Source organism: Pseudopipra pipra, chromosome 19 (assembly GCF_036250125.1).
Source record: "Pseudopipra pipra isolate bDixPip1 chromosome 19, bDixPip1.hap1, whole genome shotgun sequence".
In the NCBI taxonomy this organism is placed as follows: domain Eukaryota; kingdom Metazoa; phylum Chordata; class Aves; order Passeriformes; family Pipridae; genus Pseudopipra; species Pseudopipra pipra.
In genome coordinates, this window is record NC_087567.1 from 12,362,529 (window position 1) to 12,390,149 (window position 27,621).

At 63.7% G+C, this 27,621-nt stretch overlaps 2 protein-coding genes across 8 annotated transcripts; both read left to right on the forward strand.

The window, feature by feature from the left end:
* The first annotated feature begins 264 nt into the window (after positions 1-264).
* USP36 (ubiquitin specific peptidase 36) lies at positions 265-10,810 on the forward strand. Of its 3 annotated transcripts, none has more exons than XM_064676253.1 (20): positions 265-560; positions 877-1,165; positions 1,252-1,476; positions 2,204-2,314; positions 2,569-2,671; positions 3,302-3,369; positions 3,750-3,820; positions 4,190-4,272; positions 4,589-4,709; positions 4,971-5,111; positions 5,431-5,531; positions 5,824-5,962; positions 6,180-6,821; positions 7,436-7,521; positions 7,980-8,639; positions 8,877-9,016; positions 9,400-9,564; positions 9,856-9,971; positions 10,062-10,194; positions 10,281-10,810. In XM_064676253.1, the coding sequence occupies exons 1-20, from the start codon at positions 558-560 to the stop codon at positions 10,283-10,285; spliced, it is 3,402 nt and encodes a 1,133-aa protein (XP_064532323.1). In that variant the 5' UTR covers positions 265-557; the 3' UTR covers positions 10,286-10,810. The 3 variants fall into 3 exon arrangements, with proteins under 3 accessions (XP_064532323.1, XP_064532321.1, XP_064532322.1); XM_064676251.1 differs by having other exon boundaries at positions 465-560; positions 8,118-8,639; XM_064676252.1 differs by having other exon boundaries at positions 465-560; positions 8,121-8,639.
* Positions 10,811-10,884: 74 nt separating this feature from the next.
* Positions 10,885-26,942, forward strand: CYTH1 (cytohesin 1). 5 transcript variants are annotated; one of them, XM_064676276.1, is made up of 13 exons: positions 10,885-10,978; positions 19,384-19,466; positions 20,222-20,286; positions 20,943-21,009; positions 21,187-21,305; positions 21,620-21,700; positions 21,812-21,924; positions 21,995-22,143; positions 22,257-22,378; positions 24,800-24,869; positions 24,968-25,039; positions 25,380-25,534; positions 25,757-26,942. In XM_064676276.1, exons 1-13 carry the CDS (start codon positions 10,951-10,953, stop codon positions 25,833-25,835), a joined length of 1,203 nt encoding a protein of 400 aa, XP_064532346.1. In that variant the 5' UTR covers positions 10,885-10,950; the 3' UTR covers positions 25,836-26,942. The 5 variants fall into 5 exon arrangements, with proteins under 5 accessions (XP_064532346.1, XP_064532345.1, XP_064532344.1 ...); XM_064676275.1 differs by lacking the exon at positions 10,885-10,978 and adding an exon at positions 11,122-14,803 and having other exon boundaries at positions 22,257-22,368; positions 24,793-24,869; XM_064676274.1 differs by lacking the exon at positions 10,885-10,978 and adding an exon at positions 11,127-14,803.
* Positions 26,943-27,621: the final 679 nt, after the last annotated feature.

A 27,621-nucleotide genomic window follows, 5' to 3' on the forward strand; every position in this document is an offset into this window, starting at 1 on the left:
CCACCCCTCCGGATCCAACCGAACACCCCCGGGCCACCCGGTCCTCCTCAGCCGCGGAGAGGAGGGATCCACGCGGGGCTGCCGGAGGGCAAGGAACGAGAAGGCGAGGGGAAGAGCTGCTGCAGGGCCGCCTTCAGATACCGGCGGCAGCGCTGAGCGCGGGGTCCGACGAGGCCGGGATGGGGGCCTGGACCGGGACCGGTGCCGGGGAGGGTCGGGGCTGGGGCTGAAAGGGGGCGCGGTCTGTGCCGGAGGGGGCGGGCCCGGGATGTGACGGGGCGGGGCCGCGCTCAGAGCCCCGCGTCCGGTCCCGCGTGGGGCGGTCCCGCCTGGCACCGCCCGGCTCTGTCCGCGCCGGGACTCGCAGCGGGCGGAGCTCATCTCTCCGTTGGCTGTTCCGAGCGAGCGGGCGGAGCGTGCCCGGCCTGGGCTGTGCCGAGCAGGCGCCGCGGCCGCGCAGAGGCGGAGCGGAGCCGCCCCGGGGCCGGCGCGGAAGGAGTTTGTGCCGGCGGCGGGCGAGAGGCGTTGCGGTGACACGTGCGTGCGGCGGGACCCGGATGGTGAGCGCTGCCGGGGTCGGGCGGGACGGGCCCGGGGGCGCCGGGGTCTGCGCTTCGCTCCCGCCGCGCTGCCCTGCCCTGCCGGCGGGACCGGGCGGGTCGCACATGGCGGCGGGCGGGCCGGGCCGGGGCGGCGGCGGCGCTCGGGGCCGCGGATGGCGGCGGGCGGGGGGCGCGGTGCCCGCGGCGGGCGGGGACCCTCCGAGCGGACCGGGACGGGCGGCGGCGGGTCCGGGCCGCGGTCAGTGGCCCTGAGAGCCGGAGCGGGGCGGGAGGGGCCCTCCGTTCAGCCGCCCCCCTCTCTCCTTCTCCGCAGCCGCGGCCGCTGGGCCCGCCGAGCCGACCGCCCACGGCGATGATCGCGGAGAAGCTGCGGGAGGCGCTGGAGCCGGTGCGGCGGGAGGCGGCGGCGGAGCTGGGCCGGCCGCTGGCCGCCGCCGCCCGCTCCGTGCTGCAGCAGCGCATCGAGTTCGCGCCCGCCCGGCGCGGCCTGGCCGGGCAGCTGGAGCGCCTGCGGGACAAGTACGAGCACATCGGGGTCGAGGCCCTTGGCCGCCCCCTCGGCACGGCCGGCAGCCCTCCGGAGCGGCCGCAGAACCCCCAGGGTGAGTGAGGGGGCGAGGGGACACCCGCGTGCTCCCGTGCCCCGCTCCCCCTCCGTCCCCCCGGGCTGACCGCCCGCTCCCCACAGGGCGCAGACAAGCCTCCCCGAGGGCCGTGAGTGACGGGATCCCCACGCCCCAGAAGGTGCTCTTCCCAGCCCAGCGCCTCTCCATGAAGTGGGAGCGTGTCCACCGTGTGGGCGCCGGGCTGAGTAATCTGGGGAACACCTGCTTCCTAAACTCGGCGCTGCAGTGCCTGACCTACACGCCACCACTCACCAACTACCTGCTCTCCCGGGAGCACGGACGCACCTGTGAGTGGGGACTCCAGTTCGGGGGGCCGGGAGGGAGGAGCAGCGTCTGCCGGTCCCGCTCGCAGTGCTGTGCTCAGCACCTCTGCGCCTGGCTCTGGTGAGGGGGTGTGGGTGTCGGGTTGCACCTTCCCTGCTCCCTTCTGCCTGTTTCTCCATCAAGAGGCTGTTCCCGGGTCCAACTCACGTCCTGGTCATAGCAGTGTTCCCAAGCTCAGCATCTCTGTCTCTGGGGAGACTTTCTCTCTGCTGGGTGTAACCAGGACTAAGATAGGCCCAATGGACCTGCTGGCTTCTCAGGGGCTGAGCTGAGGGGTCCCAAATAGCTCCTGCCTGTGGGGACTGCATGAGGGCAGTGTGGCAGGCCCTGCTCCAAGCTGTCACCATGGGGAACACAAAGGGCTTGCAGCCCCGTCTGTAGGACTCCGGTGGGATCTGCCCCTCAGAGCCGACCTGTGGGCTCGTCCAGTGAGTACCTGGGACCTGTTTTCCATCCATGTGGATGCTGTCTCGCCAGGGGGGCTGCCATGGCTCGTCCTGTGATGGGCTCTGCCAGTCAGTGTGGCGTGTGCTGGTTCTCATGTCCCTGGGATGCCCCAGAGCTGTCCTGGAGCACAGAGCTCGTAGGGAAAACTGAGCATGGCTGTGCTGTGTTGGATCAGCGATCTCCTGTGCTGCCTCCGTCTCTCCCAGGTTTGCCCCCAACATCCCATCATCTCTCCTGCTACAGGTGCCCACGGAAGCTTCTGCATGATGTGCACTATGCAGAACCACACGATCCAGGCTTTTGCCAACAGCGGCAATGCGATAAAGCCACTGTCCATCATCCGAGACCTCAAGAGTAAGGATGGCTGCCCTTCCCCCCATCACTAATGTGGAAGCAGAACTGTTGGGATTGGGGCACATTTTGCCAGATGGCTCCACTGAGACAACTCAGAGCCTGCCAGGGGGCTGCCTGGGACTTGTCCTGTGGCTGGCATAAGTCTGATGTCTGGTTTTGGTTGAGGGGGCTTGAACCGCAGAGTTCCTGCCCCAGGAGAGGCAGGGATGGCCAGCATCTGTTGCAGCACGTGCTAATTCCTCCCTCTCTTGCAGAGATTTCCCATAATTTGCGCTTTGGCAGGCAGGAGGATGCACATGAGTTCCTGCGTTATACCATTGATGCCATGCAGAAGGCCTGCCTGAATGGCTACACCAAGTATGTGGAGCCTGATGGCTCTTTGCTGTCCCCTCACTGGTCCCCCGTGCTCATGGGAGGGGACTGTGGGGCGAACGTGACCCCCATGTTGGCCTTATGGTGGGGAGGTCATGACTTCAGGGGCTCTGTGTGTGGGGTCTAGCTCCCTCCCCCTCAGGGATGTGGCTCTGGGTTGTTGTTTGTCTTCTCCTGACTCCTTCACCCCGGCACAGCTGCAGTCCTGTCCCAAAATCCTGAGACTGCTATGGGGTGGGATCCCATCCCAATTGCCAAGGGTTCCAGGCATGCTTGCTAGTTCAGCCCTAGTTCTGTGGCTGTGGGAGTGCAGCTTCCCCGGGGCCCTCTATCCCAGGAAGCACTGCCTTTGCCTTCAGCACCCAGCTCTGAGCTTCAGCCAGGAGCCTCTGCTCCTTTGAGAGGAGGGTGCATATTGGAGCCTGGTGCCATCCCTTGGCTGTGACACAGGGAGAGCAGGCTGGCAGGGGCTGTGATTTCCTGCTGCTCCTAGAGCTCCACAGCCCAGCCACTGCCCAGAGTATGGAGTGGGGCTGTCCTGATGACACAGGAGTCCCGCAGGGGTGGCTGTTGCAGAGGGGTGGTGTGAGATCTAGTGCCACTGTCTCTGTGTAGGTTGGATCGCCAGACCCAGGCCACGACCCTGGTTCACCAGATCTTTGGCGGTTACCTGCGGTCCCGTGGTGAGTGCCAGCTGCCAGGGCCAGGGTTTGGGCAGTAGAACTCTTTGGGAAAATGACTAAGCATGTGTAACTTATCCAGAGCCACAGTCAGTCAGTCCTGCGGTACCTGAGGGTCGTGACCCCAGTTGTGGTGATAGGAAAAGCTGCTGGCTGTGTGCCACCAGCAAAGGGATCCATCTTCCCAGCTATCCAGCGACACTTGCTGTCCTAACACAAAGTGGAATCACCAGCCTTTCTCCCTCCCAGGCTGTGAATCCTGGTGTTCACATCCCAGAGCATAAATCCAGACTGGGGGGACACTGCAGCTGCCCGTGCTGTGCTGTGGGGGTGGCAGGTGCAGATGTTGTGTTGGGGTGTGCTCATGGCTCTTCCTTTTGCAGTGAAATGCTTGGAGTGCAAGACTGTCTCGGACACCTATGACCCTTACCTGGATGTGACACTGGAGATCGAGGTAGTGAGGCAGGGTTAGGGATGGGGGGCTCTGTCCTTGGGAGGATGTTCCTGCTCTGAGGCTCCTTAACCTGCTAGCGTGCAGGAATGGTGCTGGCAGGAGGGAAGCAGCTCCCACTGTTCCGCTGCCTTCTCAGTCTGGCAGAGCAGTGCCCATTGCCTGAGCGTGAGCCACGACTCCTTCATGGAGGCTTGGTGGTGTTGGGGTGCAGAGCAGCCACCCCGTGGTGTGCTGGGGGCAGGCTCATGGCTTTGGGGCACCCTGTGGCCCTGTGCCGTGTGCTCTCTCCTGGACCCAGCACCACAGCACAGAGCACAGCTGTGGCCTGAACAGGCCCCTCGTGCCCTGACTTCCACTTTGTCCTCGCAGCGAGCCGCAAACGTCGTGCGGGCTCTGGAGCTGTTCGTGAAGCCGGAGCAGCTGGGGGGGGACAACGCCTACAGGTGTAGCATGTGAGTGTGGGGGGCTGCAGGCAGGATGGGGCCCACGGGTGTGATGGTGGGAAGGCTGCCACGGTATGGGAGGGCTTCTGTACCTGCTAAACTGTGAGGTACAGGGCCACAAAAGCCTGTGATGAATCCTGCCACTCCTCAGCTCCCTCCTCACATGAGGAGGACCTGGGCCAGCAGACATGGCCACAGGCAGGTGCCTGGAGCAGTGCCTGGTGTCAGCATGGTCATTCCCGTGGGGTTTACCATTCCCACGGCCAGGGCAGGCAGTTGTCTGGGTGGTGGAACAGCTTGAATAGCTTGAGCTTTTCCTGGGCAGGTGCAGGAAGAAAGTGTTGGCCAGCAAACGTTTCACCATCCACCGAGCCTCCAATGTTCTCACTATCTCACTGAAGCGCTTTGGCAGCTGTGGCTCTTCAGGTGGAAGAAAAATCACCAAGGTGAGTGCTCAGCAATCCAGAGCAGGGGCTGTGTCCTGGTCTAAGGGCAGGGCAGGAGGTGGTCCTGGTATAGGCCTGCAGCCATTCCCCACTGCATGGGGGAAGTTGGGCTCATCCTGGCATCTTCCTCACCACGGTCTCTGCCTGGGGAGAGCGTGTCCCCTCCCTCGAGAGACAAGACTCGTAGGACAGCAGAGCCAGTCTTGATCTGGCAAGAAAGCCATCTACTGTGTGACCTCCTGAGACATTCTCTCTCTGCAGGATGTGGGATACCCTGAGTTCTTGGATATCCGTCCTTACATGTCTGAGCCCAAGGGTGATCCTGTCACATACGGACTCTATGCAGTGCTGGTGCACTCCGGGTACAGCTGCAATGCAGGGCACTACTTCTGCTATGTGAAGGTGAGCCTGGGGTGCTCTGTTGGCACCCTGCCTGGGCTGGGGGCTGGTGGGTGCTCGTGGGTCCCTGTAGGGTGCAGAGAAGAGGGTGCTGGGTAGAGAGGGTGGTGTTGAGCACTATAGGGGACACACGCTGTAGTCTGCTGCTGGAAATGTGAAGTTCTGCTCTGGTAGAGTCCCCTGGCCTGCCCTGGGTCATCTGTGTGTTTTGGGGAGAGGAGCTCTGCTGACGGGCACTGTTCCTGCTGCTCTGTCCCTGGCCACAGCCTGACCCTGTTCTCCTCCTGGACACAGCCTGAACCTGTGCCCTTTTGTTCCACAGGCCAGCAATGGGCAGTGGTATCGAATGAATGACCATGAGGTCTACCCCAGCAACATCAAGGTAGTCCTCAACCAGCAGGCCTACGTTCTGTTCTACCTGAGGTGAGAGAGCGCCCTGTGCCTCCTGGTCCCTCTGGCCCTGCTCCCAGCATCTGGGACAGAGATGGCAGCACCTGCCTGGCTGGGGGAGGGAGCTTGGCCCAAGTGACCCCAATGCCTGTGTGTGTGTGCTGGCTCAGGATGGGAGGTGGCAGGGAGGCGTCCAGCCCCTTTCATGGCTTTGCTGTAGCACCTCATCTCCTCGGAGTGCCTGGCTCCTGTTCCCTGTGTGTGTCTGCCAAGACTCCTGATTGCTCTCACCCCACAGCTGATGCCTGCACTTTGCCTTCCCCAGGCTCTCCAGCCCCAGGAAGAGCTCAGCAGGGCCTGTGGCCAAGGCTGCCTCCAGCCTGTCCAGCCACACTGGTGGTGACTTCAATCAGGTGAAGAAAACTGAGACTAATGGGACCTTGCCCACACCACCAGCGGGCCCGGTGAGTCCTGAAGGCTGTTCCTGGCCAGTGCTCCCAGGAGCTGCTGCTCTGGGGGGACTGGGCTCTGCAGCCACACTTGGGAGACAGGCATGTGGGAGGAGAGTGTGCAGGAGAGATCCTGATCCTGCTGAGGCCAGGGATCCTGGAGGGCACTGTTCCTGTGTCTGTGGCTCCTTGACTCTCTCCTCACTGAACTTCTCTCTTTCCCCTTGCCTAGAAACAAGAAAAGCTGCTGGGGAAGGGGCTGCCAGGCCCAGACGATGTTGGAGTCCCCGTGTCCCGCAGCAGTTCTGGCGTGGGGCTGAAGCTGACAAATGGAGTTGCTCAATCAAAGCTGCCCTCTCAGACCCCATCACTCAAACTGCCCCACAAAGCCACCCACAAGGCCATACCACTGCCCCGTGATGTATTCCAGAGGCCCAAGAAGCCACAGACACCTGCCATGCCCAGAGCAGGCTTCCATGTCACCAGCACTGTGAGTGGGGCCAAAGTGGGGCTGCCCCCACAGGGGACAGACAGAGAAAAGCCACCTACCTCATCCAAGCTGCTGAAGTCCAAGCAGGAGCCCAGTGGCCGTGGGGCAATGGCCGTGACCCTGAAGAAGGATTCCTGTGGCAGTGCAGTGGGGCAGCTGGCCAAGGAGACCCACAAGGCCAAGAGCAATTCCAGCAACTTCTGCAGCTCTCAGGGAAGGAACTTTGGCACCCACCTCCCCACTGGCCCTGGCGCCAAGCCGGCTGTCCCCAAAGAGTCCAGGACAGCCACTGTGGAACCCTCCCCACTGTGCAGTGCCATGCAGGAGCAGGGCAGCACCACATCACCACCACTGGCCAAGAAACCATCACTTTCTGCCAAAAAGGTGAGTCTGAGCTTCTGCCCGGAGACTCCACGCAACACCTTCTGACCTGGGATTGCGTTGGAGGAAGTGTAGAGCTACTGCTGAGCTGGAGGTGGAGGGGAAGAGCCCCCCAGGGCAGTGGTGGCTGCTCTGCCCTCCCTCTGGGTCGGGATGTTGGGCCAGTGCCTGCTGTTGTTCACATCCCTGAGGGATGTAGGGGGATGGCTCCTGCCCCCTTCCCAGGATGGAGGGGTGGCTATGCCAGTCCCTGCAGTGGGGTGGCCTTGGCACCTTCTTGGGGTCAGGTGTTCCCTGGGGTGAGTGGCAGTGGTGGTGCTGCAGCAGGAGGGTGTGGGGGTGCCTCCTCCCCAGGCAGGGTGTGGGACCAGCCCTCAGTGCTGCAGTGCAGTCAGGGCTCGGGATGGTGTGCTGGGGCTCTGGGTCTTTAAATTTCTTTCCTTCCTTTTTTCCTTTGTTCTTCTAACTGAAAGCACTTCTGATTCTTCCATCCCCACTTCCCTCCCCCCGTCTGTGTCTGTTCCCCTCCCCTTTCTCTGGGCTCCCGTTTTTCTCTTGGCTCATGGAAACCCCTCTGCTTTAGACCACCAAGTTTTTATTTATGTCAATAACTGCAGGGCAAACCCTCACAGAAGCCGAGTGGGAGTGACCGCCACACACAGTCCCACCCTGACTCCACTCCCGGGCCTCTGGGCAAGTCCAGGTAAGCAGTGCCATTGCTCCCAGGCTCCTGCGTGGCAGCAAGGCCAATGGCAGCCTCGAGGTGCTCCATGGGGCATCTGTGTGGCCTCACAGCTGGCCTCTCCAGTTCTCCAGGGCTGGCAGGGCTTGCTCTGAATCCAAGAAGCAGGGCAGTCTCTGACTGTCAGCACAGGGTGGGAGGGAGCTTTGCAGGCCCTGACCTTGGACTAGTGTCTCATGGGATCAGGAGGCACCAGCCTGGTCTAGATCTTGCTCCAGGTCCCCCTTGTAGCCTTCAACAGCAGCATGTGCTGCAGCATTGCTCACTGTTGCCCTGTCTGCTGTGGGACAGTGGGGCACAGTCTCTGTGAGCACTTGTGGACCAGTGTCTGATTTCATGGCCAAGATGGCAGCAGTTGGAGTGGCATGGGAGAAAGGGGCATCTGGGCTTTCAGATCAGCCTCTTTCCCTGTCCTTCAGCCTGTCCTCGTCTGCTCTCGAACTACCAAGTCCTGAAAAGTCTTCCTTCAGCTTCATGCTCAGCTTGGACTCTCGGCTCCCAGCCTCCCCGCTGACCCACGGTTCCACTGCCCACCCTTCACACCACCTTCCTTCCAGCAGCAGGGAGAAGGGATCCAGCCAGTTGGAAACAGAGGGTTCCTGGAAAAAGAAGCGTCGAAAGAGGAAGCATCGTAGCACAGACAGGAACTTTTGTGCTGTGGCTGTGAGTGACATGGATGAAGTCTCCAGGCCCTCCCAAAAGGAGATATTTGTCTCTTCAGAGTGCTTCAAAAACAAAGACTGCAGGCCCCCCAAGAAGGAGAGCATTGGGTCTCAGAAGGACTTCATGGATAAAGACTCCAGGCCCCTGAAGAAGAGGAGAATTGTCTCTCTGGAGGGTTTCATATCTGTTGTGGGGAAGGAGACAGAAGGCGAGGGTCCTGCTGATGGCCTGGGGAGTCCGGGCTGTCAGGACATGGAGAGTGGGCCCAAGCAACACATGCCAGAGCCCAGTATTGACTTGGGTATAGGGCCAACCTTCCCACTGAAGAGGAAGAAGAAGAAAAAGAAAAACAGGAGCAAAGATAGGCCATTGGAGAGGACAGAAGAGTGCTGCTCTGGGTTGCTGTCACTGGACAGGTGAGGGGCACATGAGAGCCTGAGGTCAGGCTCTCTGGGCCATGTTTAGGGGCCTCTCATCTTCCTGAGGATGGGATGTGCCTTGGCATGGATCCAGCTGAAACACCCACTTCCTTGGGGTGGGTTCACCCCTCCCCGAGTGCAGTGCAGGTGTCTCTGAACCCCACTGCCCTGCAATGCTCAGACTCTTCCCTCTCTGGTCTGGCTGGAGCAAGCTGACCGTGCTGCCTTTCCCAGCTCCAGGAGGGCTGAGCTGGAGCCTTGTGAGACACACTGGAGCATGGAGGCTGGAGAGCGGAAGCACCGCAAGCGCAAGCGGATGGAAAGCCTCAGCAGCCCGGCAGCCAACAGCGTCCCTGCCACCACCACCCCCCAAGGTGTGACCGTGTACCCTCTCTGGTGCCTGGCAGGGCTGAGCCAGCCACTCACCTGCCCACGGGCCCCTCAGAACACTGCTGTGCATTCCACAGCGCTTGCTGGTCCCACAGCTGCCTGGCAATGCCCATCATCCTGCCCCCCATCCTGGGCTGCCCTGCCCCAAACCCATCTGCTACTCCCGTGGGACAGCCCAAGAGCCCCCAGCTGTGCTCTGGAGGAGGGGTGGGGACAGGCTCCTTGAGGGGTGACAATTTGCCCGAGCATAGGTCCTGGTGTTCCCAAACACCTTGTGCCATCAGTGTCTCCTGGGGTATGATCTGCCTTGGAGAAGGAGGGATGCACGAGCTCCCCCAGCATGTCCTCACCCCGCCTGTTTCTGTAGTGGCAGCACATGCCAAGGACAGCCAGACTGGAGACGAGAGACACACCCTGGCTGCCCCCAGCCCTGCAGCCAGCAATTGGGCTAGCACAGCCCCTGGGGGCCAGGAGACCAGCGTGGTGGGCGAGCTGCTCCAGGACTCATTGGACAAGGCTTATGGCAAACAAGGTAATCCTGGCTCACCTGGGTGGGCGAGCAGCCACACAGCCCTCCTGCCCCAAGCCCCGGATACAGGCAGAGCCCTCTGAGTTCTGCCAGGGCCTGAGCTCCCCCTGCTCCAGCACAGGCAGTGACAGGGCTCCTGGAGCCAGGCAGGTGAACCCAGCTGGGGGCTGTCAGGGATGGCACAGGGTGGGGGGCTGAAGCGAGGGGCTCCAGCCTTGGGCCTAGTGGGGGCTCAGTGCAGGTGGGTGCAGTGGGGCACAGCCCTGTGCTCCTGCTGACCATGCTGCTCTACAGTCTTGACCTGGCAGGGCGAGATTTCGGCTGTCAGCCAGGATGCCATTCAGGACACGGCATTGGCCCGGAGTGAGACCATCATCGATGAGTGGGACCAGGAGTTCGACAAAGGAAAGGTGGATGCTGGCTGTGTGCTGGGCTGGGGTGGGTGGGAGGAGGCTGGAGACTCTGCACTCTGACCTGAGAGCCTGCCTGCCTCTGCACAGATAAAGAAAATGAAAAAGATGAAGCAGGAGCGGAAGAGAGACTCGAATCCCTTCCAGAAGCTGCAGAACAAGCGCAACTTCTGGTTGATGTCACATCCTGCCAAGATGGCCAGCCTGGGCCACCGGCTCTCAGGTGAGTGAGCTGGGGGGCACAGTGAGCCCAGGGGGAGGAAGGGGGTGGCAGCCTGGCAGGGGCTGACATTGCTCCTTGCCTCACAGGTTGAGATCTGCATCCCCCAGACAGCTCATGGAGCAGTCCCAGGCGAAGGACCAGGGGCAGCACTGTCCTGGGAGCTGTTGGTGGACCATGCTCAGAGAGGAGGGAATGCGGCCCCTGTCCTGGGGTCGTGCCTTCCCCTTCCGGGAGCTTCTTTTCCACCTGCGGAGGAACCTGCCCACGCTGCCGTGCCTCCAACGTGCCTTGGCCAGGCTCCTCCTCACTTCTCCGTGCCTCTTCCCCTCCTTTCCCCAGCCTGCACCTGCGGGGGCTCCTGGGAAGTGCCTCAAGACCGTCCCTGCTGCTCCGTATCAGCGTGCCTCCCGCCGCCCCTCGCCTTCCCGGACTGCCCTTCCCCGCCGCTCCCTGACCCCATTCCCTGCGCAAGCCGCATTGAAAGCCTGCCCTCCGCTTGGCCAGGCCCCGCGCGGGCGCGGGGGGCATCGGTGGGCTCCCCGCGGGGATGGGGCGCTGCCGCCGGGGCCGCGGGACTGGAGGATTGGACTGAACGGAATAAATCCCGGTGTTTGTCCATCGGCCCGCTCGGGAGCGGCGGGAAAGGGGCGGGGCCGCGGGGGGCGGGGCCGGCGTGGCTCCGCCCCCGACCCACGTGACACCGGCCGTGGGGCCGCGGCGCGCTCGTCACGCGGGCGGGGCCGGAGCGGCGGCGGGATGGAGGAGGAGGAGGGCGGCGGCTGCGGTCAGTGCGGGCCGGGGGTCCCGGCACCCGCGGGACGGGGCGGAGGGCTCGGGGCTAGGGGCACCTGGGCAGGGGCGAAGCGCCGGCGTTTTCCGTGGTCCGCGCTGGGGCGGAAGCGCCTCTCCCGGGCGGGCGGGAGCGTTTGGGCCGGGCCGTTCCCAGGTGCGGGACGGCGGGACCCGGTGTCAGAGCGACCGCGGCCTTTGGGGCTTCGGGCGGGCAGGGCCGTGGGTGGCGGAGGAGGCGCCGGAAAGAGCCGGCGCCCGGTTCCCGCCGCCGGCGCGGGGGGCGGGCGAGCCGCGGGGCTGCTCCCGCTGCGCCCCCGGCACTGCGCCGGGAGCTCCGGGACCCGCTGCTCGCACACCTGCCCTGCGCCGCTCACACTTTGTTCTCAGGTGCCCCGCGGAGCTGCCGCGTCCCGACCCCGCAGAGTTCAGGGCAGGTTCGCCTCGATGGCGCCTGCCGAGTGTCACAAACGCCCCGGCTCGGGATGCGCTCCGGGGCGGGCAGCGGCGGCTCAGGGGCTGCGGGTTCCCCCTCTCATGCCCGCGCAATTGCCTCCTGCTTCCCTCCCTGCTCCGTGCCCGCCGAGCATTCCCTCCCGGTGCTGAGGACCGGGCAGGGAGTCACTGCCTGTGCCAGGCCCTTCGAGGCAGGTTCCTGTAGTCGGCAGGTGATTTTGCCTTGAGCAGAGAGCAGAGACTTTGCTGAGGGGAAGGCAGAAGTCTGGGTGGCTCCCCGGGGGGAGCGGTGCTGGTGGCCGTTCTTCCCGCGGGAGCAGCCGGTGCCAGGGAAGTGCTGCTGCCGGCGGTGCTGGTTCGCGGGCCGCCTTCCTGCCCTGCACAGCTGTGCTGCACAGCCGATTAGAAACTGCTGTTCCACCCCAGAAATGACTGTGCTTGGCTGCGAGGACTTCACAGTGTGAGATAAGGTGCCAGCACCCGGCCCTGCTGAGGCCTGGCTCGGGCGTTGTCAGATACAACCCATTAGCGGGAGAGCGCCGCGGGGAGCGATTCAGCGAGCAGCCTCTCACAGCTTCCCGGAATTACCTGGAAGATGTCCCGGGTCATCTGTCAGCATCAGAAGTGTCCTGCTCACCCTGCCGCGGGGGCCACAGGGAGCACCACAGCCACCTCCAACCCTTGCCGCTGTCCCTGTGCCAGGGGCAACACAACCCACAGCTGCCCTGAAGCCCCTGAGCTGAGTCAGTTCAGCAGAGGACATTCTGCTGGGGCCACAGCACGGTGGAAGTCGGCAGGGAGACTCTTGCTGGTGGGATTTTGCTGATGCCAGTGTGCCCCACAGCTCACAACCCCTCTCCAACCATCTGCCTCAGCGGAGAGCAAATCCTGGGGCGAGCAGCTGGTGGCACAGATGTGGGCTCCCCCCACTCCTGCCAGAGCTGCACTCCCATCCCGTTCCCAGCATCTCCCCACGGGACGGCGGTGAGACCAAACCCATCCCAGACCTCACCGTAGCTGAGCGAGCGTGGCAGTGCGGGTCAAACGTCTCTGGACCGTGGGGCAGCGATGTCCTACCAGGGAGCATCCCAGCTGCTCCTGCAGCACCAGCGGAAGGATGTGGGCAGCACGGTCCGGTCCCAGCACCGTGTCCTGAGCTGGGCCCCGTCACGGCTCAGGCCCAGCCCAGGGTGAGGGGGATTGGGCAGTGCTGGTAATCCTGCTGCACTCAAGGGATTACTGCTCGCTCTGGCCTGGGGATTAAGGGATTTCTCTAAGTGGGGTCGATGCAGCCTCCAGCAAAGCGGCTTGTGCCTGGGGGGCCTCGCTGTCTGGGGCAGGATGGATGCGTGGAGGCAGGATGGACTATGCAAGGTGTGGGGGATCCACAAAGGAGGGCTGGCTGCCACGTCCCCCAGCAGGCCAGGGGGTTCCCCACCCAGAGAATCCCTGTCCTCCTCATTGCCAGCCTGCACAGCCCTGTTTTGCCAGTGGGCACTGGCAACTTCTTGGCACAGGCTCAGCTGTTTCAGAGGCATCCTGGGACCATGGCATGCCCCTCTGCACCAGGGGATGCTGCTGGGGAAGCTGCCAATGATGCCCCAGCTCCTTCCTTGGCATGATGTGGGGTGAGCCAGGGCGAGTCACTGGGGGCTCCCAGATCGAAGGTGCAGGGACAGTGCAGGGGTAGCAGTGGGCTTGGAGAGCAGAGCTGGGTGCTCAGGCAGAGGCAGTTGGCTGGTTCTTCTGAGATGTTTAGAGCAGAGAACGATGAGCCCCACTGCTGATGCTCACAATCACATGTTGGGGCTGCAGCCGTGGTTATTGTGACCCAGAGGTGTTTGTAAGCACCCCACCTCACCCAGGCAGGGTGCAAGGACCAAACTGAGCATCTGGATCACTCTGCATGGGAGGTGCCACCTGGCCCTGCCTCATCCTGGCCACAGCACCCGTGTGCCCTATGGGAGTTTTTCCAGATGCCAGTCCAGGCCCCGGGCAGGTGCTTGCCACAGCATGTGCCGAGCTCAGCCCCACTGTGTCCCCAGCTCTCTTTGCCTGCCCTTTTGCCTCCCTGCGATGGGGCAACCACTGCTCTGGCCTCTGGGAAAGGGGAAGTGGTGCTGAAAGCAGGAGGTCAGTCATGTCAGTGGCGAATGCCTGGCTGCCCTCGCAGCTCCAGAAGCTGCCCTTCTCCACTGTCTCTCCTTTCTGTAGTCACAGTGCTCCTGGGAGCAGGGACTGCTCCTGCCTGCCAGGGTGCCCTTCCCCACCGCCCACCCCGTCTGGGCTGCTGCCTGCCCCACTTGGGTTACTCCTGGCTCAGCGATCCCAGCGATTGTTGGGGCAGGCGAGCAGAGCTGCTGGGCTGCTCCTGCCCCAACAGGCCCTGGGGTTTGTTACTCATGGCCGTGCCCTGTGCTCAAGATCGCTTCTGCTTTGAGGGAAGGAGCTGTCAGTCCGGTTTGGGTTTGCTCAGTGCTTGTGGGGTAGGAGGGCAGGAGGGCTGCACCTTTCCCTAGCTCCACAGCTCTGCCTCAGGCTGGGATCCCAGGGCAAGACCCCCCAGTTCCTGCTGCAGAAGGCCCCCCACACTCCAGTATCGGAGCAGAGTGGGCAGCACCTCTGGGACATGACCGGGGCTCGGCACCTGCCCATGCCTGCACACAGGGCTGGCTGAGCCTGTCAGGCTGTGCCGGGGTCGGGGCCCGGGCCCTGCGCCCCGGGAGCGGGGGTTGTGGTGCTCCCCCACGCTCACACGCCGCGCTGTCTCTGGGTGCACCTTCCTTCATGCAGCGCTCGTTGCTACGCGACCGCCGGCTCCCGATGCTTAATGCTCTAATACGGAGGGATAAAACCACTCTAAAAATACCCCGCTGCCGGCCCCCTGCGGGGGCAAGGGGGCTGCTGGGGGGCAGGCGGCCTGGGCGCAGGGGCTGCTGGGGACTTCCCAAACTCCTCGTCCTCTAAGTGGCTTTGAGCCGTGGGCCGGGGCTCCGGCAGCGGCACGGGCTGGTGTGCCGGTGCGGCCGGGATTGGCTGGGACTGGCGCGTGGGCTCCTGCGGCTGGAGCTCCCCTGCCAGAGCCAGCTCCAGCCAGAGCCGGGAGTGCTCCGGCTCCCCTGCCTGCACCCTGCCCGTGGGCCCTGGCACCAGGGAGCCCGCTGCTCGGCCACGTGCACCTGCCTGGCCTCTGCCTGCTGCTACCTGGCCTCTGCCTGCTGCTGCCGGACCTCTGCCTGCGCCTGCCTTGCCCCCCGGAACTGGTGGCATCCTGTGTGGGACCCCTGCAGCATGGGGACAGTCAGCGAGCTCTGCGCCTCCAGTTTCCAGGCCTTCCTCTGCCCCTCGGTGGCTGCCAAGGCAGGTAGGAGCTGCGTGCCCCCCCTCCCCTCTGTGCTGCAGGGTTCCCATCCCCCAGCAGACACAGTGGTGCCCATGGCTCCAGCTCCATATGGCTCTAGCTCCATATGGCTCCTGCTGACAGCAGCACGTAGTGTCCTCGCTGTCTCGCTGCCTCTTTCCTTTGCCAGCCTCTCCAGGCTCGGTGCTCTGCAAGCACCCAGCCCCAGCAGGACAGACAGGCATGGGCCCCTTGCCTGGCATTGCCCTGCGCTAGAGCCAGTGCCACGCTAGGATGGGGGTTGTTTGGTAGCCAATGGTGGCGGCTGGATGGTCACAGGCAGTGTGGCCACAGCAGGTCCTGCCCCAGCCCCTCACCCCTGCCCTGCGATGTGTGAGCGCTTGGCTGCCCTCACCATGGCAAGTGCCTGTGGCTGTGAGGGCACCTTGGGGTGGCACTCTCCAAAGGGAATTCTGTGTGGGAAACCAGTGCCTGCCGTGCAAGGGATGTGCTGAGGGCTGGCTGCCTGTGTGAGCTGCTGCTGTCTGTGGGTTCCTGCCTGGCTGTGGGACCGGCCAGCCCTGTGGCTGAGCAGCAGCGGGCTCTGCTCCTCCCGAGGCCTGGCATCGTGAGCGGTGCCGAGAGCAGATGAGGTGCCTGCCTGGCTGCACTCTTGGCACCTGCACAGTGTGCGATGCCTGTGGACGTGGCTGAGCTGGTGCTCACCTGGCCGTGCCAGGGGGCTGTGTGTGGGAGTGCTGGAGCCTGGAGCCACTAGGAGTGAGGCAACGGCTGTGGACAGGGGTTCCCTGCTGGCTTCTGGGTCGTTTTGTGGGAGTGCTGGGCAGGCTTGCACAAAAGTGGGACAAGGGCCTTGGGCCAGCAGCTTTGGAGGGTCTTTCTTGGAGCTGCCTGTTCTGAAACCCTTCTCCTGACGCACCTCGGCTGTCAGTGGGGAAGGACGGGGCTGACGCAAACCGGGGTGTGCACACAGCACGGTGAAAACAGGATGTGGTGCGGGGAGACGGGCAGGAAGTTCCTGGGGCCCCCGTGGGACCTCACCAAGGGGCACGGTGGGCAGCAGCACCCACAGCAGCACCCAGAGACCCTGGGCTTGTCTCTGTGGTCTGTCTGACCCCGAGGCCGTTGCCCCTCTGGTGTGGCACAGCACCAGCAGCACGGCTGGCTGGTGCTGTGCCTCAGGGGGCCAAAGGACATCCTGAGGCTTCTGAAGCCTGCCCTCCCCTCACTCCATAGCTGGTGTTCCTGGTGCTGTGCTGTGTCTCCATCTCGTGCTGCTGAGCAGGATTTAGCTGAGTCAAGGCGGCTGAGGCTGATGCAGCCTCTCCAGGCGGCTGACAGGGGACAGGGACAGGCTGGGTTCTCTTCCGCTGCAGCCACGGCACCACAAGGCCCGGATTCGCTGCAAAGGGGTCCTGCATGGAGCAGTGGGGTCCCTACAGGCACCCTGGAGCAAGGGGGCTGCCGTGGACCCTGTGGACCAGTGGTCCCCACAGCTGGCACAGGACCTGGACCTGAAGTGGGGGGGGGGTCTAGCAGAGATGGGGGAGCTGCAGGGCAGCGCTGGGGGTCTTTTGGGGTGGGGGGCCCAGCTGGCAGAGGGGAAGGGAGGGGACCCTTCATTGTGCGGTGATCTCAAGATGTGTTGGGTTGAGTGTCCTGGCAGCCCCCGAGGAAGGAAGGGCTGGGCCAGCCCCGAGGCCTGTCTGGCTGGGACCCCAGCACATCGAGTCCTCCAGCCCCGGGCCAAGGAGGGGCAACAGGGCCCTGCTTCCCTGTCCAGCCGGGAGCAGAGGAGTTAAGGTGCTGGCGACTCTGGCTCATGGCGGCAGGAAGAGGGTGTTGGTGGTGCTGGCTCCCGGCTAGGCTGGGATGACGCCCAGGCGGCCCTGGAGCTTATTGGTGCCGTGGCCCTGAGTCACCGCGGAAGCACTGGGGCGGCAGGTGCCCGCACCCGGCACGGCAGCACCTCTGCGGAGCCACCGGCAGCACAGGCACGGCCAGCAGGGCCAGTGTGAGGCCCTTCAGCGATGGTGCTCAGGGCGGAGGGCAGCGGTGAGCTGGGGTGTGGGGGTGAGGGGCGTGGGTGGCTCTGTGTCTGCCCCACTCCCCTGCTGCCAGCCCTGCCCACGGGCTCGGGGCAGTGGACACAGCAGACAGGACAGAGCGTGGGGCGAGCACAGCCCCTGTGCCACAGGGCTTTGCTTTGGCTGCGGTGGGGAGGGGGCGTGTGCTGTGGCTGCTGCTCCAGGGCGCTGCAGACCACAGCAAACCCGGAGCCTGAGACAGGTGGATAAATCCTGCCGGTGGCCCTTACTGCTCCTGGGCAGGGTCCTCAGGCTCAGCTGCCGGCAGCAGGAGATGTGGGAGCCCCTGGTCCTCTGTGCTGGTGGGGAGCCCTAACCCTGCTTAGAACCCCACATCTGGTGGGTCACTGTGCGACTCCTGCCAGGCTGAGGCTGGGGGAAGCGCATGCTCCAGCCTCCCCATCCGTCAACACTGCTCTGCTCGCAGCAAGGCCTGCTGGGGCTCCCCAAGGTGAGTGCTGTGCAGAGCCAGGGAAGGGTTAATGCCTTCTTCCTTCCCTAGAAAAGCTCCTGCGTCTGGGGTTTCTCTTCCTCTGGCTGCTGCTGACATGGCTGGGCCGCTGTCACGAGTGCTCAGCCTCCGCTTGGGAGGGACCTTCCGGGGCTCCGGTACAGCCCTGACATCCCTGCTGCAAGGCAGCGTCTCATCCTGCGCCGTGCCTGCCCTGGGGCCGCCGGGACCCCTGCCGGGACCCCCACCCGCTCCCAGGTGGGCAGGGGGAGGCAGCACTGAGGGCTCCCCTTGGCCCAGCTCCAGCCCTGGCACTGAATTTGACCTTCCCTGCAGCCAGACAGAAGGGTCCTGCAGCCAGGTGAAAGGGTCCTGCGGCACATGCAGCAGCCCAGGGATTTGGGGGGTTCTGTGTCTGACAATGCAGCTCATCCCTCCTGCAGTGAGCCTGGGCTTGCTGGGCACCCTGGGGGCTGGGCACGGGGGGGGGGGGGGGGGCAGGGCTGGTGCTGGTGGCAGCAGCACTGGGCCATGTGGAAGGCGCTCGGATGCATCGACACAACTCTGGTATTAGAAGTTTAAGTAACTTTTAACCTGGTGCCATGAGCAGACTTGTCTGATTCGGGCTTCCTGACAGGGAGACTGAAAATATTGGGAAGTGCTGCCGTCAGGTCTGAGACACAGTGTCGCAAGCTGAGGCGCCTCAGCCTTGGCAGTGAGGGGTTTGCGAAGGAAGAAGCTCGTCAGAAACCGGAGCAGGGCTCGGGAAGTGCTGAGCTCAGAGATTCAGGGTGCGGGGTCACGGTCACCCCAGGGAGGCTCCCTCGGAGGCGGCGCGGGGAGAAGGAATGTGCAGTTGAGGATGATACCGGTCCAAAGGCACATGGTGTCCCTGGGCGCTGGCACAGGGCAGTGACCGTGCTGTGGATGCTCCGGTGAGTCTGGGCTGGCAGTGGTGGCCTGGAGCCCACGCATGTGGCACACGGGATGTCAGTGGGATGGAGGGTAACGCTTGGGGCAGGGGGGGATGTGACAACCCCACAGGTTCCTGTCCCCAGCACCCCAGGGTGGGAGGTGGGGATGACACGAGAGCTGAGCCTGCGGGTGCTGCTGCCACCTCCCTTGGGGACTGCGCTCTGTAGGGATGGTGTTTTGGTGTCCTTGCGGGTGACCTTGGTGCAACGTGTGGAACTCTTTGGCAGAGGTGGGAGACACAGGCATGGGAGGAGAGCTGGGAGCACTTCTGGAGAAGCAGGTGACCTTGGCAACTGGAGGGAACAGGAATGGCATACCTTGTCATTGTGAGCCAGGAGATCACGCACCGGGGAGCACTAGGAATGTTCTGGGAGCAAGGGGGGGCATGCGGCCGCCCTGTAGTTGAGCCTCAGATGTTGTTGGGGAGGGAGTGCCTGGCTCCCCAGGGTGACAGGGAGGTGTAGACACCATGGTGTGCAGGAGGGTGTGCCAACTCCAGGCCCTGCCCTGGAATGATGGATCCAGCGCAGAGTGGGCTGCAGGGATTGCTAGGAGTTGGTTTATGTTTGGGGCTGGCCCGGTATGGCAGAACAACCTGCGGGGCTCCAGGTCTGCTTGGAGCCCGTGCCTTGGGGCACAGCAGAGCTGCCCAGCCAGGGAAGGGCCCAGAATGGGTACCCACACCAGCCTGGCTGGGGTAGAGCAGAGTGAAATGGGACATGGGGGGGCATCAGGGCCATGGCCGGTGGGAGCAGCACTGGAGCTGGTCTGGGGGCTGTGCTGGTCCTCACTGCGCAGCTCCCATGGGTGGTGCCCAGCTCCCCGCTGCAGCCGCTGCCTAGCGGGGCGATGCCCTGGCCCTCGCATTCCTTGCATGCCGTCAGTGCCACTTGGCCCCTGCGCAGGGCTGGGGACTGTTCATCAGCCCAGTTCCTCTGGGCAGCTGGCAGCTCCACGTTCTGGTTCCATCCAGGCCCAGGACTGCCAGCCGAGAGCAGAGGCTGTGCCAGGAGCACGTCAGGGCTGATTCCCAGGGCCACACGTGCTGACCTGACCGTATCTCTGCTCAGTGCCCAGTGACCTGACCCCAGAGGAGTGCCAGGAGCTGGAGAACATCCGCCGCCGCAAGCAGGAGCTGCTGGCCGACATACAGGTCTGATGCTGAGGGGTGACACCCACACAATTCCCCTGTCTCACAGAACAGCCTGAGAGGCAGAGGACCATCTCCCTGCTCATGTCACTGGCAGGGTCCCTGCAGCCCCATCCAGGGTTCCTCAACCCACTGCCCCACAGCACTGCCTCCAAGGGGCCCTGGGGACAGGGAGAGGGTCCCATTGGGGACGTGATCCCGGGTGGCAGCCATTAGGGTTGCTCTGCTCTGCTCTGCTCTGCCGAGGCAGCCGTGGCTTTTCCTGTGCCCTGCAGAGCTCCAGGCCGTGCAGTTGTGCCGTGCCCCGGAGCACTGGTGTCTGTGCCAGCCCCTGCCTGGCATGGGCAGGGACCGTGTCTCTGGGCCAGGCCACTGCCCTGGCAAGCGCCTGCGAGGTCAGGGCTCATCTGGGACACTGTCAGTCCTGTCCCCGATTAAGACAGCAGAAGCTAATTACTGCCATATGCTGGGCATGATCTGAAGGGATTAGGGGTAATTTTGTTAACCTCTGAATCTCTTCCTTCCTGTGTGCTGAGAGCGTTGTGATGCTGCAGGGATTAGCAGCGGGGGGTGGGGGGCAGCCAGCCCGTGCCCCCTGAGCTGGTTCAGCCCCAGGGCAGTGCTTGAGGGCGGGAGGGGGATGGAGAGAAGAAAGAAAGGAGGGTCTGCAGGGCTTCCTGGAGGAATGGGGCTGCCTCCAGGGCTGAGGGCTGGAGGGTTTGGGGTGGAGGCCCCTCCAAAGTGCCCTCTCCCCACAGCGCCTGAAGGATGAGATAGCAGAAGTGACAAATGAGATCGAGAACCTGGGCTCCACGGAGGAGAGGTGAGTCCCAGCCCAGGACCCCGCTGAGCCCCCTGTGGGATCTGAGGGCAGCTGAGCCCTGGCCCATGAGTACTGGTGTGGGCGGCTTTCCCAGGTGCTCTGGGCTCCTGGGAGCGGGATCCCAGGCTCAACTGCTGCTCCCAGGTCTGTTTTCCTAAGCCCCAGCCCCTCTGTCTGGACACAGCCACTGTCGGGCTTTGTTATTCTGAGCTGGTGCAGGCGGTGCCAGCCGGGATTAGGGGTCCCAGCAGCTGGCGGGAGCCGACTCCCAGCGCCGTCCCCAATCACCCACTGGGGCATGAAGGCTGTCCCCTCCCGCCAGCCCCTCTGCTCTCCCAGAGCCCCACCGCAGCCGCCTTACCCGAGCCTCCCCATGCACGGCTGACCTGACAGGTGTCGGACCTGCACCCCCTCCGTTCAGGGTGACCCCCAGAGTGGGTATGGCAGCTCTGCTCTGCTCTGGGGCCCGGCAGGCCAAGAGCAGCCCTGGGCCACGGGGCAGACACGGAGCAGTGTCGGCTTCGCCCCACGGGGGGCCAGCGTGGGGGCCTGGCTGCACCGTTCCGGGCTGACCCTCGCGGCAGTGCACTGCGCCGGGGGCCGCGCAGAGGCAGCACATCCCTGCTGGATGCTCAGAGCTGCTTCATGTCTTGCAGGAAAAACATGCAGAGGAACAAACAGGTGGCAATGGGCAGGAAGAAATTCAACATGGATCCCAAGAAGGTACCGTGGAGTGGGAAGCAGGGCTGGTCACCAGCCTCTGAGACTGTGCTGGGCTCTGCCACCTCCCAGTCTGGATGCCTGAGCCAGGGCAGAGCCCGTGGGCAGGGGCTGGGGTCAGCAGACAGGCTGGCAGAGACAGCAGCAGACCTCTGAGTAGCCCCTCTTGCACTGCTCCAGGGCATCCAGTTCCTGATTGAGAATGACCTGCTGAAGAACACGTGCGAGGACATCGCTCAGTTCCTGTATAAGGGAGAAGGCCTCAACAAGACGGCCATCGGCGACTACCTGGGCGAGAGGTGTGCTGGCCTCGGGTCTCCTGGGGATGTTCTGGGCTCCTGCTGCCTGAGAGATGGGACACTGCAGCTCTGAGCTCACAGGGCAGCCACGTGGGGGTACCCGGTGTGCTGGGGGCAGTTGGGGGTGTTCAGTCCATGGCTGGTGCTTGCGAGCGGCTGGTGTGTGCGGATGAGCCCAGTACACGAGCTGGGGGTAGCTGCAGCTTTCCCCCATGAACGAGCAGAGTTTGGAGCAGGGCAGGGACAGTGGGGCTGCTCAGCAGTCACAGGATTGCTGATCACACACCCCTCGTGCTCTGGCTTTGTTCCCGCAGGGATGAGTTCAACATCCAAGTCCTGCATGCCTTTGTGGAGCTGCACGAGTTCACCGACCTCAACCTCGTGCAGGCCCTGCGGTGAGCGAGGGGCCAGGAGCTGAGTGTGGCCATCTGGGGGATGGTGGGGGACCATGATGGGCCAAGGGACCCTGGAGCCCCCAGATCGGTGCCACAACTTGCTCTCCACAGGCAGTTCCTGTGGAGTTTCCGGCTGCCCGGGGAGGCGCAGAAGATCGACCGGATGATGGAGGCCTTTGCGCAGCGGTACTGCCAGTGCAACCCCGGCGTCTTCCAGTCCACAGGTGAGCACCTGCCCCAGACCCTGTCCCTGGCATCCTGCCCCGCAGCTGACTTTCCCTTCTGTCCCTGCAGACACGTGCTATGTGCTGTCCTTTGCCATCATCATGCTGAACACGAGCCTGCACAACCCCAATGTGAAGGACAAGCCCACAGCAGAGCGATTCATTGCCATGAACCGCGGCATCAACGACGGGGGAGACCTGCCTGAGGAGCTGCTCCGGGTGAGGACCAGGGCCTGGAGGGGCCAGGGCCAGGCTGCAGAGCTGGCCTGGAGCAGGGCCTGCCGCAGGGCTCCAGGGCAGAGCAGAGCTGATACCGTGTGTCGTTGTACCAGAATCTCTATGAGAGCATCAAGAATGAGCCCTTCAAAATCCCTGAGGATGATGGCAACGACCTCACCCACACCTTCTTCAACCCCGACCGGGAGGGCTGGCTCCTGAAGCTTGGTGAGTGCTGGTGGCCAGGGAGGGCAGGCTGTCCCCAGGGACAGACCTGGGACGTGGGTGCAATGCCTCTGGGCTTCCCACACTTCTTCTGCTGCTCTGGCTCTTTGGAGCTTGAGTGGGCTGCAGAGAGAGTCACAGCCCCCTCGGGAAAGGCATCCATACATCCAGCAGCCCTCCATCTTCCCTTGGCTGGGCAGCAGGAGTGAACTCAGAGCTGAGGAGGCCCTGCAGAGTGGCTGGGTGGGCATCCCAGGGGATTCTGCCTCTAGGTCGGGCAAGCCCCCGAGGTGCAGAACTGGTACCAAGGTCCAATGTCGGAGCACAGAGACCTTGAGGCCCTTCAGGTCACTGAGTCACAGCAGGGTGTGTCGGAACAGGCCCCTGGGAGTGAGCAGCGAGCTGCCCCAGGCTGCGTGTGTCCCCCCTCCATGCCACAGACAAGCCCCTGCCTCACCTTCCCACAGCATTATCACCTCTGCATCCCAGCTCCACATGCAGGCAGCGTGCATGGCATCCCTGCTGCACCGCCCGGCTCCCGCAGCCGGAGCCCTCCGCACCCTGGCTCCTGTGGCTTCTCTTCTCAGCACCTCTGGGGAATCCTCTGCGTGGGTCCAGTGGGGGGGGATGGATGCTGGCAGGATCGGAGTCCAGTGGGGCCTTTCCCTGGGGTTCTGGCTGGGGTCAGGATTCCTGATGTATGGCCATCCCCTCGGGAGGGGGAGAGGCCTTATCCCTGGCTCAGGGGATGAGCAAGAGCCACCTGCTCCCCACCCTGAGGTGGGGGGGACTCAGGGAACAGCTCCAGGCTCTCCTGTCTCTGACAAGGCCAGCGCCCATCAGGTGGAGGGGCCTGGTGCACAAAGGTTCACGTTGGCACTGCCACTACTGGTGGACAGGTGGGCAGAGAGGCAACAGAGTGGCCGTGGACCCCAACTCGCTTGTAGGGAAGGGAGAGACCCCGTGGGTCAACCATGGGGTGGAGGGAGCCAGGCCCTGTGCCCAGCAGCTGAGGAGCCCCATCCCACAGAGCCACAGTGAGCCAGGGCAGTCGGCCCCCACGGCCATGCCGCCAGCCTGACCCCTCACAGCTTCCCTGCTGCAGCCTGGCCCCACTGACCCGCAGGGCAAGGGGGGGCTTTGGGATTCCTCTTTTTATTTTTTTCCCTTTTTTTTTTTTAATTTTCTTTTCTCCCTCATTTGTATGTTTCCATGATTTTGGCTCTTCCTTTCCCTGCCCCCCAACTCCAGGAGGTACGTACCCCTCTCCCGTGCTCTGCTCACACTGCTGGGGCTTCGTTTCCTTTGCGTTTTTAATTGCTGGTGATGAGTCTCATTGCTGCTGCTGCTGCTGCTAACCCCGCACCGCCCGGGGGCCTCGCCTGCCGCGGGACAGCACTGCTCCGCCACCAGGCAGGGACTTGGGGTGTGGCCCCACCCATACCACACTCTCCTCAAGGCCTGTGGCCTCCTCCACCGCCCTGGGGGAGGACAGGGCCGCAGTGGCTCCTTGCCCAGCTGCTGGCCGGGGTGTCCCGCCCGGCCGTGCTTCGCCGTGTCCGCAGGCAGCTCAGCCCGGTCAGTGTGTCTTCGCCTCAGGTGCCACGAGGGATGGGAATGGGTTTGGTGTGTCCTCAGCAAGGACTGTGCGCGGGGTGCTCAGGGGTGCCAAGTGCCTGGGGCTGGATGGAAGCAGGCAGGAGCCACCTGCATGGTGCCCTGTGTGCCAAGGGCTCACAGCAGTTCCTATGCGAGCACCGCACCGGTGCTGCCCCGGCTCCAGCACCTGCACCCCAGCATTGGTGCTGGCTCTCGGAACTACTGTGGGGCAGGGACTGGGGCGGGCACCCAACTGGCATGGCGGAACGGGGGACACAGTGCACGCCGTGGCTCCCTGTGTCCATGGCAGAGCCAGTCCTCAGGGGTGGGTGCTCATCCCACATCTAGCACTGTTGCAGTGGCTGCGGTGGAGGGGAGCCAAGCCCAGGGGTGAGTGGCCCCTGTGCCCGTGGAGTGGCTTCTCCCACTGTGCTGGGCTGCAGAGCTCAGCCGTGGCTCAGCACTGGGACGAGGGGGGACCGTGGTCAGTGTGGACAGAAAGTCCCCATGTCCCCTGGGGAGCTGCCTGGCTGCAGTATCCTCTAGTTGTGCTGAATTCGTGTTTGGGTGGGAACGGGCTCAGCACTCCCGGCCCGGCACCCCAGCCTCGCCTCCATCCTCATCTGTCTGCTTCCCGCTCCGGCTCGGTGCAGTGTGTGCTGCCTGCTGCTGCTGCCCGCCGCTGCCTGGCTCTGCTTGGCTCTGTGTGTCCGCCCGGGCCCTGTGCTGCTGGAGCCCGTGTGTGTCCGCCTGGCTCCCGCGCTGCCATGTGCCATGTGCCCGGCTGTGCCTGCAGGGCTGTGCCCGACTGTCCCTCTCTGCTCCCAGGAGGCAGGGTGAAGACATGGAAGCGGCGCTGGTTCATCTTGACCGACAACTGCCTTTACTACTTCGAGTATACAACGGTGAGTGGGCTCTGCATGGGCCGAGCCAAGCTGGGGCAGGGAAGGGGCTGGATTGGGAGTGTCCGTCCCACAGCTAAACCTCTGCTTGGCTGTGCCAGGATAAGGAGCCCCGTGGCATCATACCCCTGGAGAACCTGAGCATCCGTGAGGTGGAGGACTCAAAGAAGCCCGTGAGTGCTGCAGCAGTGTCCTATGGGGCTTGGGGGTAGCCTTGGTGCTTTAGCTTGGGCGGGGAAAGCTGGGAGATGTTACAGCCCCCCAGGATGCCCCTAGGAGAGGCGGGGGGCCCCCGCAGCAGTCACTGCCTCCACCATCACAGCGGCCAGGTGCAGTCACTGCAGTGACCAGGACTGGTGGCAGAGCTTGTGCAGGGCCATGGGGTGATGAGCACGGCGTGTTCATCCCTCTGCCACGCTGGGGTGGTTGAGCATGGCTCTGCCTCATCCCTCCCAGCCTGGGGTCCCCTTTGGAAGGGGAGGGGGCTACCTCTGAGTGGTCTTTCCCTCCCAGAACTGCTTTGAGCTCTACATCCCTGACAACAAGGACCAGGTGATCAAGGCCTGCAAGACAGAGGCGGATGGGCGTGTGGTGGAGGGGAACCACACTGTGTACCGCATCTCTGCCCCCACACCTGAGGAGAAGGAGGAGTGGATCAAGTGCATCAAGTGAGTGCCCAGAGGAGTGTGTGGGGGCACAGTGCTGGGCAGGGGCACGGCGGGGACTTATCTGCTGCCCTTGAAGGGGACAGTGCTTCCCGGGGCACCCTGCAAGAACGGGGGGAGTGAACTTTCCCAGGGACATAAAGGGACATGCCCAAGGCCCGACCAGGCAGGTCGCACCCAGCCCTGCAGTAGTTTGGCCTGACTTAGCCTTTGTTCCCCTGCCAGGGCAGCCATCAGCCGGGACCCCTTCTACGAGATGCTGGCTGCCAGGAAGAAGAAGGTCTCCTCCACCAAGAGGCACTAGCAGCCAGACTGGCCTTGTGAGGCCAGCATGCCCTCGGCAGCCCAAGCGTCCCCCTGTCCCAGGGGTCTGTGGGGCGGGGGCTGCACTGCAGCCTGGCCCTATGGTCCAGGGCCCAGCTTCAGCTTCACTGTTTCTTTTCCGTGGGGGGAGGGAGGGGGCACAGGCATCTTGGTGCCTCTGGCCCTCCATCACTGCCTCATCGCCAGGACAGTGTCTTCATGGGCTCAAGCTGGGACACAGCACCCCTGGGAGCTCCAGCCTCAGCACCACAGGCACCCTCCCTGCTCCTGACCCCCAGCAGCCCTGCGGCTGCACATGGCACTGCAGCCCCCCAGCACCTGTGTCCAGACACTTGGAGTGTCCCGTCAGGAGGATGAGCAGCTGTTAGTGAGTAGCTGGCAGTTTTGGGGTGCCACAGGTGCTGGGGTACAAGGCATCAGGCCCAGGGAGGCCCTACAGAGACACAGCTCCCGGCCCTCGTTGTAGCGGGCCTGGGTCTGTCCTGGGTGTCCCCACGCTGCTGCCTCAGACCCTCACAGCTGCCCCCTGCACCAGGAGCAGTCCCCGTGTGCACAGGAGTGCCGAAGGGCAGGGGCTGTCACCATCACGGTCTGCAGTGGTGCCACACAGGGCACAGACATGCCCTCGTCCAGCCATGGAGGCTGTGGCTTGGATGAGGTGGCACTGGGTGGCATTGCCCCTGGCACATCCTTGCAGCACAGTCCTCTCATGCCAGGGTGGCATGGTGCCATGGTGGGACATGCCCAGAGCTGGAGCCTGCCCTGAGAATGGCTGTGGTGGGGGTCTGGATGGGTGGGGGCTGCATCCCCCACTCTCTGCCTCACAGTCCGCCCATGTCATGTCCTGTCCCTGTCCCCGCGCATGGTCTGGAGACGCCTGGATCAGTATTAGTCTATTTATCAGAGGTGTAAATACTCCTGTATAGTTTTCTCCTTGTAGATTATTTTGTATGTGGGTGGTTCAGTGCAGAGGCCTCGTGGGGCGGGGGGGCAGGATTTTTTATTCTAACATTATTTTTTTTTTTTGCCATGGCCTTGTAAACTAGTGCTGAGGATTGGCAGCAAATAAACACTGCACTGCGCTCCACTTGGCCTCCTGTGCTCTGTGTGCAGCTCGGCGTGGGCAGGAGTCCTGTGCCCCCCATCACTGCCAGCTCCTGCGCTGTGCCTGGCCTTGAACCAGGCTCATGCTCCTCTCAGCCCGAGGTCTCCTTGCTGGCACCGCAGCGATGCCATATTGGATGAAGTGGCAGCACTGGGGCCAGTGCAGGTCTTGTTTTGAGCCTCTGCCTGCTCCACTTCAAAGCCCCATGTTTTCTTGGTGTACTGAGGGTGTTTGTGAGCCTTGTGCCCTCACCAGCTGCCCCTGTCCAGGACAGTGCCTTGGGGACCTTGCCACAGGGCATGGGTGGCTGGGCTGGGCTGGGACAACTCCTGGTCCTGCATCCTGCTGTGCAGTGGGTCTGGCACCGAGCTTGGCTGGGCAGGGGGGTGGTTGCCCACCACAGTGGCACTCACTGCACCATTCAAGGGGCCTGGGACAACAGAAGTGGTGGGGCATGCACTCAGGTACCTCGTTCGGGGCTGGGGGATTCATACCCAGGTGGTACCAGCTGTGAATGGGATCAAAGCCAAGTTGGGGACAAGGGCAAGCCGGGAGCGCAGAGCCTGTGCCAGCCCTGCTGCTGCCACCAGGGCGGGGGGGGGCTGGTCCAGCCTTGCACACTTGTGCCATGGTGGGGGTCTGCCAGAGGCAAGGGCATTCC

Coding starts and splice junctions, on each gene's coding strand:
- USP36 (XM_064676253.1), top strand. Junction 2,315..2,568: donor CATCATCCGAGACCTCAAGA/GTAAGGATGGCT, acceptor CCTCTCTTGCAG/AGATTTCCCATAATTTGCGC. Junction 3,370..3,749: donor CGGTTACCTGCGGTCCCGTG/GTGAGTGCCAGC, acceptor TTCCTTTTGCAG/TGAAATGCTTGGAGTGCAAG.
- CYTH1 (XM_064676274.1), top strand. CDS start 14,731: ATGGGGACAGTCAGCGAGCTCTGCGCCTCCAGTTTCCAGGCCTTCCTC. Junction 21,925..21,994: donor CGGCGTCTTCCAGTCCACAG/GTGAGCACCTGC, acceptor CTGTCCCTGCAG/ACACGTGCTATGTGCTGTCC. Junction 22,144..22,256: donor TGCCTGAGGAGCTGCTCCGG/GTGAGGACCAGG, acceptor TCGTTGTACCAG/AATCTCTATGAGAGCATCAA.